Source organism: Pipistrellus kuhlii, unplaced genomic scaffold (genome assembly GCF_014108245.1).
Source record: "Pipistrellus kuhlii isolate mPipKuh1 unplaced genomic scaffold, mPipKuh1.p scaffold_m20_p_15, whole genome shotgun sequence".
NCBI classification, from domain to species: domain Eukaryota; kingdom Metazoa; phylum Chordata; class Mammalia; order Chiroptera; family Vespertilionidae; genus Pipistrellus; species Pipistrellus kuhlii.
The window spans coordinates 11928287-11948828 of NW_023425460.1; the positions used below are offsets into that span (position 1 = coordinate 11928287).

The window sequence follows — 20542 nt, forward strand, 5'->3', positions numbered from 1 at the left end:
AGGCATGGTGTAAGGCAAGGGTCCAATTTCATTCTTTTGCATGGGGATATTGTTTTCCCAGCATCTTTTGTTGACATTATCTTTTCCCCATGATGTATTCTTTTTCCTTTTAAATATATTTTTATTGATTTCAGAGAGGGAGGGAGAGGGAGATTGAAACATCAATGATGAGAGAGAATCATTGGCTGTCCCCTGCACACCCTCTAGGGGAATTGAGCCCACAACCCTGATCTTTCCCCTTGACTGGAATTGAACATGTGACCCTTTAGTCCACAGGCCGATGCTCTATCCACTGAGCCCAACCAGCTAGGTCTCCCATGGTGTATTCTTTAAATCCTTATTAAAAAAAAAAAAATCAGTTGATTTTATATGTGTGGGTTTATTTGGGGGCTTTCTATTCTGCATTGGTGTATATGTCTGTCTCTAAGCCAGTACCATATTGTTTTAATTACTATAGAATTGTAACATATTAAAATCAGAAAGTGTAATGCCTCCAGCTTTGCTTTTCTTGCTCAAAACTGTTTTGGCTATTCAGGTTTTGTTGTGACCACACATGAATTTTGTTATCTTTTTTTCCCTGTTTCTGTTAAAAAAAAAAAAAAAATGCCGTTGAGATTTTTTTTTTTTAATTATTTTTGTTAATCCTCACCTGAGGATATTTTTTCCATGTTTCTTGGAGAGAGTGAAAGGAAAAGAGAGAAACATTGACGTATAGAGAGAAACATCTGTTGGTTGCCCCCCTGCACACGCCAACAGGGGCCGGGAGTGTATCCTGCCAGAAAGCGAATCCTCGACCCTGCAGTGCGAGGGCCAACATTCTAACCACCGAGCAACACCAGCCAGGGCGCCACGGAGCTTTTGCTAGGAACTGCATTGAGTCTGTAGATCACTTTTGGTGGCATAGACATTGAAAAAATACCAAGTCCTTGGACACAGACAATAGTGTGGTGAAGGTCTGGGGGGCAGTGAGGAAGGGGGAAGGAGGTCAACGGGGAATAAAACGGGGACATCTGTAACACTTTCAACAATAAAAAAAATGAATATTACGGTAAGTCTTTTAATCCACAAACATAGGATAATGTTGAGGAGCACACGAGACCTGGTTGGAAAGTTTGGAAGGAGGACATTCTGATAAAAGGGAAGTGTGTGGAAGGGAAGGTCCTGTTTATCTGAATTCCAACTTAGGGGAGACTTACGGGAGTGCCAAAGACGGCACCCCTAATTATTCCTTGACCTTTCCAAACAAGTCTGTGCATTTACGGGTGTTTACTGGAATCCTTATCTTAATCCCTGGATGCCCTTGCCTAGAGGACAATGTAAATACCTGTGTCCTTCAAAGATTACTTACTTTGCTGATTGTATCTAAAGGTAAACATTCCAATAAAGCCTAATGAGGCAGACAATCGAGGCTGCCTGGCTCCTTCGGCAGGGCCGCCCCTTAGCCCTCTCTTTTACAGCAAACGTGTCAGAGTAATCCATTCCTCCCTCACTCAAGGTCTGCTGGTCAGCCCTGGCAGGATAAAACTACCTTAACTTCACCTTAATCAAAATAACATAATTAAACCAACAGCTAACATAATAATCAATGGGGGGGAAACTTTTCCTTTATAATCAGGACTAAGACAAGGTTGCACATTCTCACCACTTCTATTCAACATAGTTCCGTAAGTCCTAGCCCAGTGGTCGGCAAACTCATTAGGCAACAGAGCCAAATATCAACTGCACAACGACTGAAATTTCTTTTGAGAGCCAAATATTTATTTACTTAAACTTCTTCTGACGCCACTGCTTCAAAACAGACTCGCCCACGTCACGTCATGGTATTTTGTGGAAGAGCCACCCTTAAGAGGCCAAAGAGCTACACGTGGCTCGCGAGCCGCAGTTTGCCGGCCACAGTCCTAGCCAGAGCAACTAGGGAAGAAAAAGAAATAAAAGACACTGAAATTGGAAAAGAAGATGTAAGGTGATCTATTTGCAGATGACATGATCATGTATGTAAAATACCTTGGAGACTCCCACACAAAAAAAATACTATTGTATTACAACTAATCAACAAACTCAGTGAAGTTTCAGGATACAAAATCAACATGGAAAAATCAGTTGCATTTCTATATATTAACAATGAACTATCTGAAAAGGAAATTAAGAAGAAAAAAAAAATCCCACCCTAACTGGTTTGGCTCAGTGGATAGAGTGTCTGTGGGCCGAAGTGTCCCGGGGGCAAGGACACATGCCCAGGTTGCAGGCTCGATCCCCAGCTGGGGGCATGCAGGAGGCAGCCGATCAATGATTCTCTCTCATCACTGATGTTTCTATCTCCCCCTCTCCCTTCCTCTCTGAAATCAACAAAAATAGGTTTTAAAAAGCTACAGCAACAAAGTTCTAACATACATTGAACATTTTTTTAAAAAAAGGAAGAAAAGAAACAAGTCCCATTTGCAATACCATAAAAAAATCCTTAGGAATAAATTTAACTAAGGAAAAAAAAAGACTTGTACACTGAAAGCTATAAAACACTGATGAGAGATAAAGAAGACATAATAGCCCTGGCTCAGTAGATAGAGCATTGGCCTGCAGGCTGAAGGGTCCCAGGTTCAATTCCCGTCAAGGGCAAGTGCCTGGGTTGTGGGCTCGATCCCCAGTGGAGGGCATGCAGGAGGCAGCCGATCAATGATTCTCTCATCCATCATTGATTTTATTTTATTTATTTTTTTTAAATATGTTTTATTGCTTTTGTATAGAGAGGAAGGGAGAGAGATAGAGAGTTAGAAACATCGATGATGAGAGAGTCATCGATCAGCTGCCTCTTGCACACCCCCTACTGGGGATATGCCCGCAACCAAGGTACATGCCCTTGACTGGAATCGAACCCGGGACCTTTCAGTCCCCAAGCCGACGCTCTATCCACTGAGCCAAACTGGTTTCGGCCCATCATTGATTTTATATATCTCTCTCCCTCTCCTTTCCTCTCTGAAATCAATAAAAATGTATCTTTTTAAAAAAGAAGATGGACAGACAGACATCTTGGTGCTTGTACTTTGTACTTTTCAGGGTTTTCACAGACAGTATCTCACCTGAACCTGATGCCAACTCTGTGAAGTAGGAAGGGCAGATAGAATGATTGCCAAAAGATAAGGAAGCCAAGGCCTCAACAGGTCTGGATGAGAAACTGGGCACTCGGCTGATCAGTGAGAGGATTGGATCCACTCAGCCCTGGCTCTTACTCAGGTGACAGACCACCCCTTGGCGAGCATCAGGGGGTCCACAGGGACTACAGAACCCCTCAAAGGCACCGCCACTGCCGACAACACTCTCCACGGAAGATAATGCTCACCCACAGGCTGGGAAATGCAGGGTGGGGCAAAAGTAGGTTTACAGTTGTGAGTAGGGGAAACACAGAGTTTATTCTTGCATTATTATTTATTAATCAGAGGTCCAGTGCACGAAATTCATGCATAGGGGAGTGGGGGGTGGATCCCTCAGCCCTGCCTGCACCCTCTCCAATCTGGGACCCCTTGAGGGATGTCCGACTGACCGTTTAGGCCCAATCCTAAACGGTCAATCGGACATCCCTCTCACAATCTAGGACAGCTGGCTCTCAACTGCTTGCCTGCCTGCCTTCCTGATTGCCCCTAACTGCTCCTGCTTGCCAGCCTGATCACCCGCTAACCACTCCCCTGCCAACCTGATTGATGCCTAACTGCTCCCCTGCCAGCCTATTTGCCCCTAACTGCTCTCCCCTGCAGGCCTAGGTCCCCCCCAACTGCCCTTCCCTGCAGGCCCGGTTGCCCCCAACTTCCCTCCTCTGCCAGCCTGGTCACCACTAACTGCCCTCCCCTGCTGGCCATCTTGTGGTGGCCATCTTGTGTCCACAAGGGGGCAGGATCTTTGACCACATGGGGATAGCCATCTTGTGTGTTGGAGTAATGGTCAATTTGCATATTACTCTTTTATTAGCTAGGATTGCTGTATTATTTTTCATGCTCACAACTGTAACCTACTTTTGCCCCACCCAGTATTTATCCTGTATTGTGTTAGACAGGATTATAAATGTAATCACAAACACATATGTGCACTCTACTACTTACTACTCTTCAGTGGCCTCAGGCTCCAGACCACACCCCTCAATACAGCAGTCAAAGCCTGTCACAGTCTAGTCCCTCTCCCGGCCCTTCACGCCACTGCCCACAGCACATGCACTGGCTGTGCTCAGCTGCTTATGGTTCCCCACGTGGGCCAGGCCCTGGGACACACTTCCTCCCCCCTCTGTTTAAAATGTACTTCTCACCAGAACCGGTTTGGCTCAGTGGACAGAGCGTCGGCCTGCAAACTGAAAGGGTTCGATTCCGGTCAAGGGCATGTACCTTGGTTGCGGGCACATCCTGGGAGGGGGGGAGGCAGGGAGGAGGGAGGGGTGGCAGCTAATCGATGTTTCTCTCTCCTCGATGTTTCTAACTCTCTATCCCTCTCTCTCTTCCTCTTTGTGAAAAATCAATAAAATATGTTAAAAAAAAATAAAAAATAAAATGTACCTCTCATCAAGCTGACATCTACTCATTCTGTGTTTAGACATCACTTCTTCCAGGAAGTCTTTCCTAAAAAACAGCTGTGTGTACATACGCACACACGCAGCTCTTGGTCAGCTGTGTGTCTATTGCTCCCTATGACTCTATCGCCTCATCCATCCGACCCCTGGACGGTGAACCCCTTACGGTCAGGACACGGGCCCTTTGCCCCTCCGTACAGACCAGTGCAGGACCCGGCACACAGTGAACGCTCAGTGACACCCTCACAGATGGGAGAGCAAGGGAGGCCCGGAAAGGTGTGGGTGCTCCAACCGCTGCCCTACTTCAGATGCTTCAGAAGGGGGAGCAGTATTAGAGAATCAAGGTGGGAGAAGGACAAAATGGCAGCTGAACAGATGGACCTGTTCTGAGCCTAGTCCCAGAGCAGATAGGAGGAGCGTCTGAGAGTCGCTCGGGAAGGGTTAGTTGGCAAGCTAAGGGGTGGCAGAACTCTAAAAGAAGGCAAGGGTCCGCTGGACAGGATTTCCTGACCAAGCAGCCAGTACTGCGGTGGCAGAGACCTCTCCCGGAGCTACGGGCTCAGAGGGAAAACTAAGCCATCTTACAAAGAAAGGGATCTTATCTGAGGCCTGAAAAACCCACAACAGAGGAGAGCATCGACCAGCTGTGACGCCCCGATCGGCTCAAACACGTGGATTCAAGGGAGTTCTTCGATCACCCACGGAAAGGAGAAAGAAAACCACATAACCAGACATCCTGAAGAGAGAGACCGCAGGGAGACATAGGGGATCCAGGTGTCTGGGCAGGACGGAGGGGAAGGCACAGCTCCCCTGCTTGTGGAAACATCTTAAGCAGCTTTCGTCTCCTCTTCCCTGGGCCTCCTGACACTGAGCCACTCGCAGGCCACTGCCAAGCCGGGCGGCGGGAGGCCTCAGCCAGAGGCCTCCCCGGAGCCAAAGTGAGCGGCGCTATTCCAGCTGAAGACCCAGAGACCCGAGCCGATGGACTCAGCTTGTTAAGAGGACGGCGCCCACGCATGGCTGAAGGGAAGTGTGATGGTCAGTCCTACATGTCAGCCTGGGTAAGCTTCAGCCTCATTTTTCTTTTTCTTTTTCTTTTTTTTTTTTATTTCTTTTTTTTTTACGTATTTTAATGATTTTTTTTGCCCCCCTCCCTCCCTCCCCCATATCCCCTCCCTCCCCATAGTTTTATGTCCATTGGTTGTACTTATATGCATGTATACAAGTCCTTCGGTTGATCTATTATCTCCCCCAGATCCTCCTCCCCTCCCCGCTGTAATTTGACAGTCTGCTTGTTGCTTTACTGTCTCTATATCTATCTTTTGGTTCATCAGTTTATAATGCTCTTTATTATCCACAAATGAGTGAGGTCATGTGGTGTTTCTCTTTCATTGATTGGCTTGTTTCACTCAGCATGATGTTCTCCAATTCCATCCAGGTTGCTGCAAATGATGAGAATTCCTTCTTCTTTATGGCAGCATAGTATTCCATTGTGTAGATGTACCATAGTTTTTGGATCCAATCATCTCAGCCTCATTTTTCAAACCCAAGCCCAGGCATTGCTGGGAAGCTATTTTTTTAAAATGTGATTAATAAGGGAGATTATCGTACATAATCTGGGTTTCAATCCATTGAAAGGCCTTAAGAACAGAACTAAAGAAATTCCACCTAGCCCTAACCGGTTTGGCTCAGTAGATAGAGGGTGGGCCTGTGGACTCAAGGGTCCCAGGTTCGATTCTGGTCAAGGGCATGTACCTTGGTTGAGGGCACATCCCCAGTACGGGGTGTGCAGGAGGCAGCTGAACTATGTTTCTCTCTCATAGATGTTTCTAACTCTCTATCCCTCTCCCTTCCTCTCTGTAAAAAATCAATAAAATATATTTTTAAAAATAAAAATAAATTCCACCTACTCACAGCAGCTTTGGTTTGAGCCTGAGATGTCCAGCCTGTCCTTCATGAGGGCCAGACCTAGAGATTTCTGACCTGCCTTGGGGCCCCCACAATCCCACAGAGTCAATTCCTTGCAATCTATTTGCTACTGGTTCTGTTTCTCTGATTGAACCCTGGCTGGTACAGGAAGGCAGGCATCTCTCGAAGGTGGGGAGAAAGAGGATGATTACGGTGGGATTGGATTAGAGAGCCTTGCAGTGCATGCTAAAGGCTCGGGCTTTTCCTGAAAAGCTAAGAGATCTGAGGAAATAAAGAGCAGAATTAGATCTCCTTTTTTGGATCGTCATAAGCCTGCCTACCTGTCAGATGGAGAATGAACTGGACTGTACAGGACCACACAGGGGATGGCACCACAGAACGGGAGGAAGCTGGGGCCCTAATTCACGTGGGAAATGGTGGACGAAAGCCCCCCCATGGAATCAGAGAAAGGGGTGGATTTGAGAGAAACCTGAGGTATTGAGCCTCAAGGAACTTGGTGGCCTACTGGCCTGGGGCAGGAGAAAGAGGGTTGAGAAATCCAAGCTAATGTTCAGGTTAATGGCTCTTTTATCTAATTGTATCTCAATACTACAAGGCAGCAACTAGAGGTGTCTTCGCCTACCCACCAGCTGCTTAACCAAAGCATGGAGCCAGAGATACTTGTTACCTACCCAGATGCCACACACAGGCCATCCAGCTTGATGACAGCAATGTGCCTACAAGCAATGTGCCTAATGTGAGCCCTGTGACTCTTTCAAACTGAACCCTTCAACTGCCCTGCACAGACTAAGGTGAAAGACAACATCTGGCAGAACAAAGCCAGAGAGATCGTGGGTGGGAAGGAGGGAGGTGAGAGTGGGGGCGTGGGCAGAGCAGCTGTTTCTGCCATTTTCTGGGCCTTGGAAGGGACCAAAGGCCTTGTGGGAGGGACTCTGATAGCCCCTCAGGCAGTGCGAGGCCTGGACAATGCCAGGCCCTTTCATTACGGGAGCCCCAGTGAACTGGGGGTGAACAGAGAAGCAGGCAAGAAACCCAAACACCACCCGTCAAATCACAACCCTCATTCTGCTTCCTGTCTGCAAAACGGGCAGAACGACTCCGGCTTCCCCCCTCACTGGAGAAAAGAGATGATCAAGCTAGAAGGGACAGGGGAGAAACCGAGATCTGTCCGGGGGAAGGAGGAGGTGGAACAGAGGCAGGTGTTTTTGGTGACTGTCTAAATGATCTTGAGTTTCTCTGTGGCCTAGACATTGTCCATCAACAGAATAACATCTTAGAAGAGGAGAAAAGCCAGGAACTAAGAAGTTATTACTGGGGTTTTGCTTCCAATAATGGTGAACGAGATCCTAGCAGACTAACCCTCTTGCCAATAACAACTGTAACTTTGTGTGTGTTTTTTGTTTGTTTTTTTATGTTCAGTAAAATTTTATTGTTCCCATATTTTCATTCTTCAAGACCTGATAATCCACATAGGAAATACAGTTAAATTTATATTAATCAGATTCATCAACAGTCCATTCCTGTGTAGCCTGAAATTTACTGCCTTGGAAGAGACCCAGATGGTCAAATATTTCTTTTCTTTTTTTTTTTCTTCCTTTTTTTAAAAAATTTTTTATTTATTTATTTATTTATTTTTATTTTTATTTTATTGATTTTTTTTGCCCCCCTCCCTCCCACATCCCTTCCCTCCCTAGAGTTTTATGTCCATTGACAACTGTAACTTTGGACAAAACATAAAAACCGCTACCTGAAGGTATTGAAAAGCAACCAAAACCAGGTGGAAACTGGAAGGAAGGTTCTCGTGGAAGGAAACGGCACTGGATAAGTTTCCCATTTTTTACAGCTTTTCACCTAAAGGCAGGCCCCATTAGGAGCCAGGCCAGAGAGAAATCGATGTTTCTCTCTCCTACTCCTTCCCTTCCTCCCTCCTCTCCTGAAAAGCAATGGAAAAAATATCCTCAATGTGGGGGAGAGGGGAGGAGAGCAACACTGTGCAGAGGAACATAACAATCCAGAGTTTCTACAACACATCACTCATAATGTCAGAGGTACAATCTGAAACACTAGGCAATACAGAAATAGAAAAATAAGTGACTTATTCAAAGACAAGGCAACCAATGCAACTGACTTGCTAAACCTGAGATGACCGAGATGTTAGAATTGTAAGTATTTTAAAGAAGCTGAAAGATAACATTTTAAATATCCTGATGATGAACAAGCAAATTGGAAATCTCATTAGGGAAACAAATTACTTTATGACAGCCAAATGGAATGGACCCTAAAATTAAATGTATGTGCATACACAGACTTGCACAGAGATGTTCACAGCAGCGTAATTCATCACGGTCAAAAAGTAGAAACAACCCCAAAAGCCATCCATTGATAAAATTGGTAAGCAAAATGTGGTATATCCACACAACAGGTTATTATTCAACCACAAAAATGAAGTTCTAATACATGATTCAACATGGATGAACCTTGAAAACATTACGTTAAGTGAAAGATTCCAGGACAAAAGACCACATCTTGTGACTCCATCTACATGAAATATCTTGCCCTAACTGGTTTGGCTCAGTGGATAGAGCATCAGCCGCGAACTGAAGGGTCCCAGGTTCGATTCCGTTCAAGGGCATGTACCTTAGTTGTGGACACATCCCCAATAGGAGGTGTGCAGGAGGCATCCAATCAATGATTCTCATTCATTGATGTTTCTAACTCTCTATCCTTCTCCCTACCTCTCTGTAAAAATCAATAAAATACATTTTAACCAAAAATTTTTTTAAAAATAAAATATCTAGAACAGGCAAATTCATAGAGAGAGATGAATTAGTGGCTGACAGGAGTTGTGGAGGGAAATAGAAAGAATTTGCTAGTGGGTAGTGGAACAGGGTTTTCTTTTTTGGGTGATGAAAATCTTCTAAAATTAAATAACAGTAATGATTGCACAACATTGTGAAAATCCTAAAACCTAATGAATTATACCCTTTAAAATGGTAAATGTTATGCTATGTGAATTATATCTTGATTTTTTTAAAAATATGCTTCTATTGACTTTAATTTTTTTTTTTTTTTTTTAGAGAGAGAGAGAGAGGAAATGAGAGGGAGAGATAGAAGATAGAAACATCAATGAGAGAGAAACATCATTGATCAGCTGCCTCCTGCATGCCCCCTACTGGGAATCGAGCCTGCAATCAGAGCATGGTCCCCTGACCATGAATCAAATCCATGACCTCTTGGTTCCTGAGTTGACACTCAACTGCTGAGCCACACTGGCTTTTTTTTAAAGGTAAGGTTAAAAAAAAAAAAATTAAGGGAAACTGGGTGATGAATATAGAGCTCTGTAATATATTTGCAATTTTTCTATAAATCTAAAAATTATTCCAAAATACAAAGTTTATTTTAAAATAATACCACTTATAATAGCATCCAAAACATACAGTTCTTAGGAACACAAATTTAACAAAAGATATTCAATGCAATAAAAAGTATATTAAGGACATATATTCCATGTTCATGAAATGTTAAGATGTCAATTCTCCCCAAATTAGAGTGACCGATTCTCCCAGTTTGCCTGGGACTAAAGAGCTCCCAAGATGACAAGACTATCATTTTTTTCAATCCTTGTCTGAGGATATGCTTATTTTTAGAGAAAGAGAGAGAAACATCGATGTGAGAGAGACATCAATCAGTAGCTTCCCTTACCCGCCCCCACTAGGAATCAAACCCCCAACCTAGGTATGTGCCCTGACTAGGAATCAAACCTGCAAACTTTGGTATACAGGACAACGCTCCAACCAACAGATCCATCCGGCTAGGGCAAGACTGTAATTTCTTTTTCTTTTTAATCATCACTCGAGGATAGTTTTCCATTGATTTTTTTAGAGAGAGTAGGAAAGAGGGAGAGTGAGAGGGAGGGAGAAAGAAAGAGAAGCAGCACTGTGAGAGAGACATCAATTGAATGCCTCCCGCACATGCCTCAACCAGGGCCTGGGATTGAGCCTGCAACCCAAGTACGTGCCCTTGACCAGGAATGGAACCCGAGACCCTTGGGTGCACAGCCCGGTGCTCGGACCACTGTGGAATACCGGCCAGGGCAAGATTATCATTTCTAAAAACTGGGTAGTTCAGGAAAACCAGGATGAGGTTTTCATTTAACTTCATGTTGATCTCCTGTTTCAACATAATCCCAATCAAAATCCCAGCTGAGTTATTTTTTAAGTAATGGATAAGCTGATTCTACAATGTATATGGAAAAACAAAGAACCTAACGTAACCAAAACAATTTTTAGGAAGAACAAAGTTGGAAGACTCACAGACTATCAGCTTTCAAGCCTTCCTATAAAGTAAACCAGATAGTGCAGTATTGGTGAAAGGATAGGCTCCAGATCCATGGAGACAGATCCTGACAGTCAACTGATTTTCAACCAAGCTGCAAAGGCACTTCAGTGGGAAAGGCTAGTCTTTTCAATAAACTGTCCTCGGACAATTAGACACTCATATGAAAAAAATATAAAAAACAAAAGCGCGCTTTAGCCCTAGCCTGTTTGGCTCAGTGGGTAGTGCACTGACCGTAAGGGACCCAGGTTTGATTACGGTTGTGGGCTCCATCCCAGTGTGGGGCGTGCAGGAGGCTGCCAATCAATTCTCTCTCTCATCACTGCTGTCTGTCTGTCTCTCTCCCTTCCTCCCTCCCTCCCTCTCTGAAATCAATAAAAAATATTTTTTTTAAAAACACACAAAAACTGCTGAAACCGGTTTGGCTCAGTGGATAAGAGCCTCATCTGAGGACTGAAGGGTCCCGGGTTCGATTCCGGCCAAGGGCATGTACCTTGGTTGCAGGCACATCCCCAGTAGGAGGTGTGCAGGAGGCAGCTGATCGATGATTCTCTCAACGATGTTTCTAGCTCTCTATCCCTCTCCCTTCCCCTCTGTAAAGAAATCAATAAAGTATATTAAAACACATACACACACACACACACACACACACATACACACACACACACAAACACACACACACAAAACTGACCCGAACCCCATCTCGTTCAAAGAGAGCGCCTCCCTTCGCTCCTTATCCGTTAGGCGAGGCCGTGGCTTCTGAGCAGCGCAGCGGGCACTGGGCGCGAGCCTCACCCCCAGGAGCCTGGCGCGGGGCACGGCCCGCGAAGCCGCCCTCCCTCCCTCCCTCCGTCCCTCCGTCCCTCCCTCCGGGCCCAGTGGCCGCGGAGCCCCCTCCCCGCCCGGGAGCGGACACGGGCCGTGGAGGAGCGCGGGCCGCACACAGAGATGATGCGCGGCCTCCCTTCCAGCCAGGCTGCAGGAGCACCGCCGGCCCAGGCCGCTCTCCGGGGAAAGGCGTGCGGGGGCCTCGCCCGCCGCCCCACTCCTCCGGGAAAAGGCCAGTGACGGTTAACGAGGGCGATGCCGCTCTTAGTCAGGGTCCAGGTGACAACCCGGTGTCCCTCAGCTCCGACGGGGCTGTCCTCTTTGGAGCACTGTTCCATCCCGAGAGGGCTTGCTGAGAGGGCTCGGAGGATGCAGGCTGCTCTTGTACTTGGAGCACCAGCCTTGTCTGGAGGAACCACCTTTCCCTATTGATGTCTCGCACTGTCAGTGACAGTGTCCTGGTCCCTGCTGGAGCCATTGAAGGAACCATGTGTATACTCAAAGCAAATTCTGGTCTTGAATCCAAAAAAGAAAACACACACACACACACACAAAACTGCCTGGCTAGTGTGGTTCAGTGGTTGAGCGTTGACCCATGAACCAAGAGGTTACCAGTTTGCTTCCCAGTCAGGGCACATGCCCAGGTTGTGGGCTCAATCTCCAGTAGGGACCTTGAGAAGGCAACCGGTCAATGTTTCTCTCTCAGCAATGTCTCCTCTCCCTCTCCCTCCCTCCCTCCCTCCCTCCCTCTCTCTCTCTCTCTCTCTCTCTCTCTCCCTCCCTCCCTCCCTCCCTCCCTCCCTTCCTCCCTCCCTCCTTCCCTCCCTCTCCTTTCGTCTCTCTCTAAAAATCAATTTAAAAAAAACATTTAAAATAAATAAATAAATAATAAATAAAATACAAGATACTACCAGAATAGCTAAAATTATAAAGACTGAACACGTCAAATTTTGGCAAATATGTGCAGCAACCAGAACCGTCTCACTGTGTTGGTAGGAATGCAAAATGGTACAACCAACTCTGGGAGAAGTTTTCATAAAACTAAACACTCTCAGTGAGTTAGCAATCCCTCTCCTAGATAATGAAGTATGCTAGCAATCATCTCAGGTGGAAGCTGCTGTCTGAGTTCTGTGCTTATTTGTTTGCTAAAACAACAGAAAGTTATTTTGATTTTCTGAACGTATGTATGCTATCCCAATACTCCCTTGATGATGGTTTGAATGTCCCATTGACTGTGATCTCACTGGTCATCAAAGCACATTCCTGGGAACCGGGACAGATTAGTTATCCTAAATTGCCTCAGTAGCTACAGATAGTGCATTCCTGTTGACGCAGTGGTCCCGGAATCTGGACAGCACGATTACTCTAAATTGTCCCGGTGCTCCCAGATAATGTGTTCCTGTTGCTTCAGTGATTCGTAGATACTTTGGATAACTAACTTGCTCAGTTTTTGTAAAATCGAGAAACAGGTTCCTCATTCCAGACCCAAAGACGTGATTGATACCTCTGTGATACTCTGCCAATATAAGGCAGAGCGGCAAGCTGTTCGGGGCTGTGAGGTCTGGAGCGCTTTTGCTTCCTTGTATGCCACCGGCCATTAATAAATGACGCCATAATTCGACTTTTTTTGAGGCGTCCTTTGTAAGATGGGGGTTATACCACAACAATAAGAACTCAAAAAAATAGAAGCATAAAAACAAAACAAAACACCTTATACATAAATATTCACAGGAGCTTTATAATAGCCATAAACTGGAAATATTCCAGGTGTTCACCTAAGGTACAATGGAAAAACTGTGGTATATTCATAAAACCCTACTCAGCAATAAAAAGTAACCAGTAACAGAGAGATGAATCTAAGGAGCGTAAAGTTGAATGAAAGAATCTTCACACAAAAGAGAACATACTAATGATTCCACTTACATGAAATCTTGAACAGGCAGAATTTATAGTTAAAAATAATCAGAAGAGGCCAAGAGGGAACTTTCTGGGACAATGATAATGTTGTAAATCTTGTTAGGAGTTTGGGTGACACTCATTTATTTATGTATTTAAAGAAGGCATCAAATGCTACACTAGTGATTTTGTGCATTTCACTAAATATAAATTTCAACTAAAAATTCCATTGGCTAGCCCCAGCCAGTTTGGCTCTATGGATAGAGCGTCAGCCTGCAGACTGAAAGGCCCCCGGTTCAATTCCGGTCAAGGGCACGGACCTCGGTTGCAGGCTCAATCCCTGGCCCTGGGTGGTGCCCATGCTCGAGGCAACCAATTGATGTGTGTCTCTCACATCAATGTTTCTCTCTCTGTCTCTCCTCTCTCTTCCACGCTCTCTAAAAATCAATGGAAAGATATCCTCCGGTGAAGATTAACAAAACAAACAAAAAATTCCATTGGCTGCTAAAACCTACAAGATGCCCTACTATCATTCAAGGCAAGACCTCAGGGGCAAGGCAGAATAGGAGCTGGACCCCTCTCTCTGCTCACCATCTCTCCACACTCCCCTATGCCATTCCCTCGATCACAGAGTAAGTCAGACCACATTCCAGATGTTTGCCCAACTCCTGTACCATCAGGCGCCCATACCCTTGAGCTGTTCCTCTCCTACACCAGATCCCAGACTAGATTCTGAAGTCAGTCATTTAGACCTTGGCATAAATTAGTGACTGGGCCTCTGGTCTTCAAAGGCACTTGCAATTTTACCTTAATATCTGTGTGTGCTCAGAGATGTTTCGGGAATTAGGGAGAAGGATGGTGATGAGAAGGCGGGGCGGGGCCAGCTCCCGACTCCATTTTGTTCTGTGAGGCAACTCCTGACTCCATTTTGTGTAACTGGACCCTAGCCCTAACCCAACCAGTCAGGGTCAGCCAAAGTAGTGGCATCACCACCCCTATAAAACCCATTGATATGCTAAATTCTTTCTCTCTCCCGCCACGCCCTTGCTGGTGTACGTGGGACCCAGCTCAGACTAGTCCGAAATAAATACAGGCTTTCTGCAATTGCATCGGATTCTGGGTAGTCTCTGGGGATCATGGCACTTGGGCACAACAGTGAGGGGAGGTGGGAAGATTCTCACATGAGCCCCCCTTCCCCAGCCTGACCTGCCAGATCTGAGTTTACCCACTCCCCACACACACACACACACACACACACCAGGGAACAATGGCCCAACTCCATCCGAGGCAGGACCTGCCCCCACAGGGATGGAGTTGGGATGGAGAAGACTGGGCACCTCACCTCCTACTCAACTGTCCCTCTTGAACTGAATATGGAGGAAACAAACAGCCCATGGAAGAAAAACTCACGGAAACACCTAGAGCAGTGTCTGGCACGTTAGTGAACTCATGAGGCACATACTGTAACAGAGCTGCAGGCATTCCCATCCAATGAGAAAAGACGGAAGGCCCTGGTGGGGTTACAATGAGGATACCTCACCTCTCAGCTTCAGGAGAAGGGAGCAAACTTGTTTGGCCAACTGGCCTTCCCCCTCCTTACCCCAGGACGCCACCATTAATCTTTCATCTACCTGGAAGGTGCGGACCCAGAGCAACAGCTGATTCACCCAAACAGACCCCGTGTCCTCCACCCTTGCCACCTGCCCTTCAGCGAGGACCTTGCTGCGAGGTAAACAGACGTCCTCCTTCAGCTTCCAGCTCGCCCCGCTCCTCTGCTCATGTAATCCTCTAACTTAAAAGAAAGGAATGAAAGAAGAAAGAGCACAAAAAGAGAGTTCGTTTGTTAAAGATCCTATGCTGCACACTGAAACTGACATAATACTGAATGTCAACTGTCATTGAAAATTAAAATTTTAAAAATATGCTGATAGATTAAATAGAGAAGGCAGACCGGAGACCGGGATGGCAGGACACGGAGGATCTATCATATACATCCTATGTCCCTCTATTTAGGGAAATGCTCTCAGCCTGGGAAATACCTTCTCGGAGGGAAGCCGAGGTAGAGAAAGTGAAGAGGGAAAGAAAGGGCGCCAAACATGGATAAAACAAACCCCTTCAGGCCTTCACTTCAGGTCTGCATCTGGGGCTCAGGTCTCTTCTGTCTGCTTGGCCCCCTAAGTCCCAGGCCCAGAAGCCCGGGAGAAGGACCCAGGGAAGCACAGTGAGTTTATAAAACTCAGGGCCACACCTCTGGCCGGCAATAGTCCCAATGCCCAAATACTTTTATGTAGAAGTGAGCCTTTTAAGAAAAACACACACACACACACACACACACACACACACAGAAACTCTACAGCCCTAGCTGGTCTGGCTGAGTGGGCAGAGTGTCAGCCTGGAGACTGAGGGTCCCAGATTTAATTCTGGTCAAGGGCGCATGCCCGGGTTGCAGCTTGATCCCTGGTGGTGGGCACGCAGGAGGCAGGTGACCAATGATTCTCCTTCATCACTGATGTTTCTATCTCTCTCTCCCCCTCTCCCTTCCTCTCTGAAATCAATAAAAATATTTTTTATTTATTTTTATTTACTTTTTATTAATTTTTTTTACAATAGAAATATTTTTTAAAAACTACAGCCAAGAGACCAAACCGATCTAACCAAATTGACCCTTTGTATCTTTGTATCTTTTTCTCGTTCTGCTGGTTCCCACAAGTAACAAATAAGGTGTGAAGCCCGCAGCCTGCAGCTGCTCTCCCTTGCCTTCCCGGAAGCCCACTGTAGCCTCTGGAAGCCAACCCGCTGCTGGATAGGAAAGCAAGCCGACTGGAACTCCCAGCTCCCGCGGGCACAGCAGCTCCCGGCCCCACCACCTCACGGCCTGCCTTGGTGCCTCCTCTACTCTGACCCGAGCAAGGATCCCAACCGAGACCCATAATTAGCCATTCCACTCAAAACAGCCTCCTCCAGGGGAATCCACTGGCCTGCATGAAATAAGATCTTTCCCCAGTTTCCTCCTCAAAATGCCCCAATAGGTGGCTTTGTACAGATCCCAGCTAACTGTCTTCATTCTTATCAGGATGCCGTTCAACACACCTCAATATCATTTCTGCCGGCAGACCCGGGTCAGAGATGATGGCCACGGGTAGACCACGGCCCTGCACTCTCCACAGAGCCCCGTGAGGAGCACTGCCTGGCGGTGGAGAACCAGAGCACCTGGGGATGGTCCCCCTCTGGCCCGCTGCAGCTCTGAGGGCAGCTGGCCCGGGCCAGCCCAGCCGCCAGCCTCCGCCCCTGCCTCCGGCTCAGCACAAGCCCTCTCTCTTTCCCCCTCCGGTCCAGACCCCAACTCCACCCACCCCCTCTCTATGCTCACCCTTCAACAGGGGGAGGGGGAACCGGAGAATGCAACCGCCAATTCAAACCAGAAAACCCCAGGACACAGAACTGAAAAGAGTTTTTCATCGACCCCTTCCCCCAGTGAGAATTTCGGCTTTCGGAGCCAAAAACCTATTTTCTTCACTCACTCCTGCAAGTAAAAGGAGATGAAATGCGTTTATGTGGCTTTGCAAGTGAGCTCTTTTTTTGCTCTGAGGGGGAGAGAAAGGGTGTGTGTGTGTGTGTGTGTGTGTGTGTGTGTGCTGTACCAGACAGAAGGGTAATGCGCGGAGGTGACAAGCCAAGGTTTAACCGCCCTGACCCGGGCTGCAGAGACCTCACCTCCGACAGGTGATGCACAGCATCCAGTGCCTCTGGCTATCCCGGACCTTCAGCCCTGGGGACTGAAACACGTGTTTTTTATTCGCTGCTCCTCCTCTGAGGATTTATGGACTGAGAGGGAGCGGGGCTCCTTGGTGTGAGTCAAAATCCAGGGCTGGAACAAGTGGTGACTTGTCAACAGCACACCATCACCTCGCCGTCACGGCCCCACATACTTGCAGACAGACAGACAGACAGAACCAGGCTGTTCCCGGGAGCCACAGCCCCCTGAGCGCGGGGCCGGGGCCAGAGAACTCCCTCGGGGCTGCAGGGGTTCCTCTCAAACGAGGAGCTATGTCAGGTCACACGGGCCAAAGCCGCTGTCTGTCTCCCAACAAATGGGCTCCCTGGAACGGCCGGGAAGGAGGGATCCTATGTAGCCGAGGGGATGTGTCCACAGCGCCGTGTGTCATGTCTTTTACCCGAGCAGTGACCGACCCCAAACCCTCCGCCACGCCCTGATCCAAAGCCACCACACCGCCCCACACAGCAGAACACGAAAGCCACACACTGCTCCTCCGCGTCTGCAATTCAAAAAAATAAAATAAGCCGAAACCGGTTTGGCTCAGTGGATAGAGCGTTGGCCTGCGGACTGAAGGGTCCCAGGTTCGATTCCGGTCAAGGGCATGTACCTGGGTTGCGGGCACATCCCGAGTGGGAGGTGTGCAGGAGGCAGTTGATGGATGTTTCTCTCTCATCGATGTTTCTAACTCTCTATCCCTCTGTTAAAAATAAATAAAATATATTTAAAACACACACACACACACAATAAAATAAAAGCAGCCAGTTCTGAACCAACCCCTAAAGCTCCCCTTCTAAGCGCCCCCGTGAAACAGAGACAGGGGCCCCCACCTCCGGACCAACCCTCTGGCTCCCGGGCACAAAGCCTTCCTCCCCCAAAGCATCACTTTTCTAGGCAGCAAGTTCCTTGGGCGGCCGGGGACCTGCGCGCTCCTCTGGCTGGAAGGTTTGCGCCATGGGGGCCTCCCGGAGCGGCCCGGTGTGTCCTGGGGGCTGGGACCGGAGCATCGGTGCCCCGGGTGGAGGAGATGCTCGGGAGAGAGCCCCCTTCCAGCCGCCCGCCTGTCTCCTCCTCCCTCGTCCGCCCGCGCCCGAACCCTCGAAGCTGAGCCGGTGTGCACGCGCCCGGGTGGGCCCCGGGGCCCCGCACTCACCCAGGGCGCGGATGCGGAAGCCGCGCGGCGGGCGCAGCGCGCGGCGGGCCCAGGCGGCGCGCAGCACCTGCAGGCAGGCGGCGGGCGCGCGCACCAGCAGCACGGCGCGGCGCAGCCAGCCCTGGAAGGCCAGCCGCGAGGCGGCGCGCGCCAGCCGCGCGTCCCAGAAGCAGCGCGCGTTGGCGCGGCGGAAGGCGCGGAACACGGCGTGCCCGCCGGGCTCCTCCGCGCCCCCCGCCGCCGCCGCCGGCGCCTCCAGCCGGCTCAGCACCAGCGCCAGCGACTCCGGCGCCAGCTGCACGGGCCGCGCCATGCCGCGCGGAGGGACGGCCGCGGCCCCCAGCCGAGCGCACCGGCGGGCGCAGGGCGCAGGGCGCTGGGCGGCCCGGGCTCCGCACGGCCGGCGGGAGCGATCGGCTTACTGCGCGCGGCGCCCGCCGTCCGGGGAACCGGCCTCCGGGAGGCGGGGTCAGCGCTCCGAGGGGCCGGGGGCGGGGCTGGCCGCCGCCGCTCGCTCTCCCGGGAGGCGCTCCGCCGGGGTTTCCAAGTGCCCGGTGACCAGGTGCCTCTCCGCACCCCTTCCCGGGCTCTGCGCTCCGCACCCCGGCGGCTCCCCCGGCTCCCGGGGCCCGCCCGGGGCTTCCCCAAGTCCTCGGGGCGCCCCGCAGCCCCTGGAGAGCCCCCGCCTCCGCCCGCGGCGCTGGCTGCGCGGCCAGGGACCCCCGAAGCCGCCTGGCTGCGGAGTGACTCCCAGTGAGAGGCCACAGGGTCAGACAGCCTGGAGGTGTCAGGAACCTGGCGCACGGCCGGAAACCCAGCTTGGAATCTGTGGGCGCCTAACCTGTTGAGACGTTTTGCTTGCCCTCTCTCTGGGCCTCAGCTCGCTGTCCCGTAAATAAAATAAAGCGCTGGGCCCGCTGGCGCGGCTCCGCGGGGGAGCGCAGACGTAGGAACAATAAGGTCACCGTTCGGTGGGCCGGGTTGCGGGCTCCATCCCCAACGTGGGCAGATCCAGAATTCTTTCTCATTGTTGATGTTTCTCTCTCCCCTCCTCTCTGAAATCAATAAAAATATTAAAAAAAAAAAGTCTTGGGTCTCTAAGGACTTTTTCATCCGTGACTTTCTGGGGTTCTAGGACCTGGCCCCGCCCCCGGGACATGGAAGTGATAAGAGAAGTACAGTGTTCCAGAGGTGCCGCCCCGGTTGGAGTGATGAAATCCCTGGCATTCAGCCCTGGGTTGAGTCTGGGGAGAGGACAAGACTGAGACACCGACTTGCCCCGCTAGGAGAAGGAACTTGTGGACTGTCATAGACCTGGAGCTGGTGCCTCACAGGAACAGGGACACTGCAGATGCTGCGGACAGAGGGCTCCTCCACGAAGGAATGGAAAGGAGAGGAATGGCCCTACTACCCCATAGACACAGCAGAGTGAGAGGGAATAGAGGTCATTCCAGACCCCCACCCCCTCACTCCACCCATCACCAATAACAACTATTGGGGTCACAATAAATGATTGACGATGTCATTACATAGCAATCTCTAGCATTTAATGAACACGCTGTACTGCAGCATTAAGGTCATAACCCTGCATTAATTGCCGTTCGCATGTAAGTGTTACAGATAAGAAAACTACAGCTCGCTCAGATTAAGGTGTGTGTCTCAGTCACAGGTAAAGTAAGAAATGGAGTCAGACAACTGCCAAGGCAGGGGCCCCTAAGACAAAATTTCAGTTCGAATTATTAGCCCGAGACAACACGCTCTCTCCCCTCTGAATTCTAACTCTAAGATAGATGGATAGATGGATGGATGGATGGATGGATGGATGGATACAGCTGATAGCGCAACTGAGGTAAACACCTTTGTGCCAGCACAGGGAGAACAAAGTTCCTCCCTGAGTTCCGTATCAGCATGGGGTACTATGACTTCGAACGCTGTAGATCTAGCATCCAGGACAGTGCCTTTTCCATCATAATCATGACGATGCTGATTCCCATTTGCTCACAGCTTCCTCTGTGTCTGGAACTGCACAGAGGGTTTTGGTGTTTGGTTTTTTTTAATCTAATTTTATCCTCAAAATTAA

At 48.8% G+C, this 20542-nt stretch overlaps 1 protein-coding gene across 2 annotated transcripts in view; it reads right to left on the reverse strand.

The window, feature by feature from the left end:
* Positions 1-18890, reverse strand: part of STOX1 (storkhead box 1) — a 50032-nt gene extending 31142 nt beyond the window's left edge. The window contains exon 1 of one of the 2 annotated variants that reach the window (XM_036438286.2): positions 18463-18890. In XM_036438286.2, the coding sequence (XP_036294179.1) occupies positions 18463-18775 (313 nt within the window). In that variant the 5' untranslated portion in view covers positions 18776-18890. The remainder of the gene's footprint in view (positions 1-18462) is intronic. The other variant, XM_036438285.2, reaches the window with a different exon arrangement.
* Positions 18891-20542: the final 1652 nt, after the last annotated feature.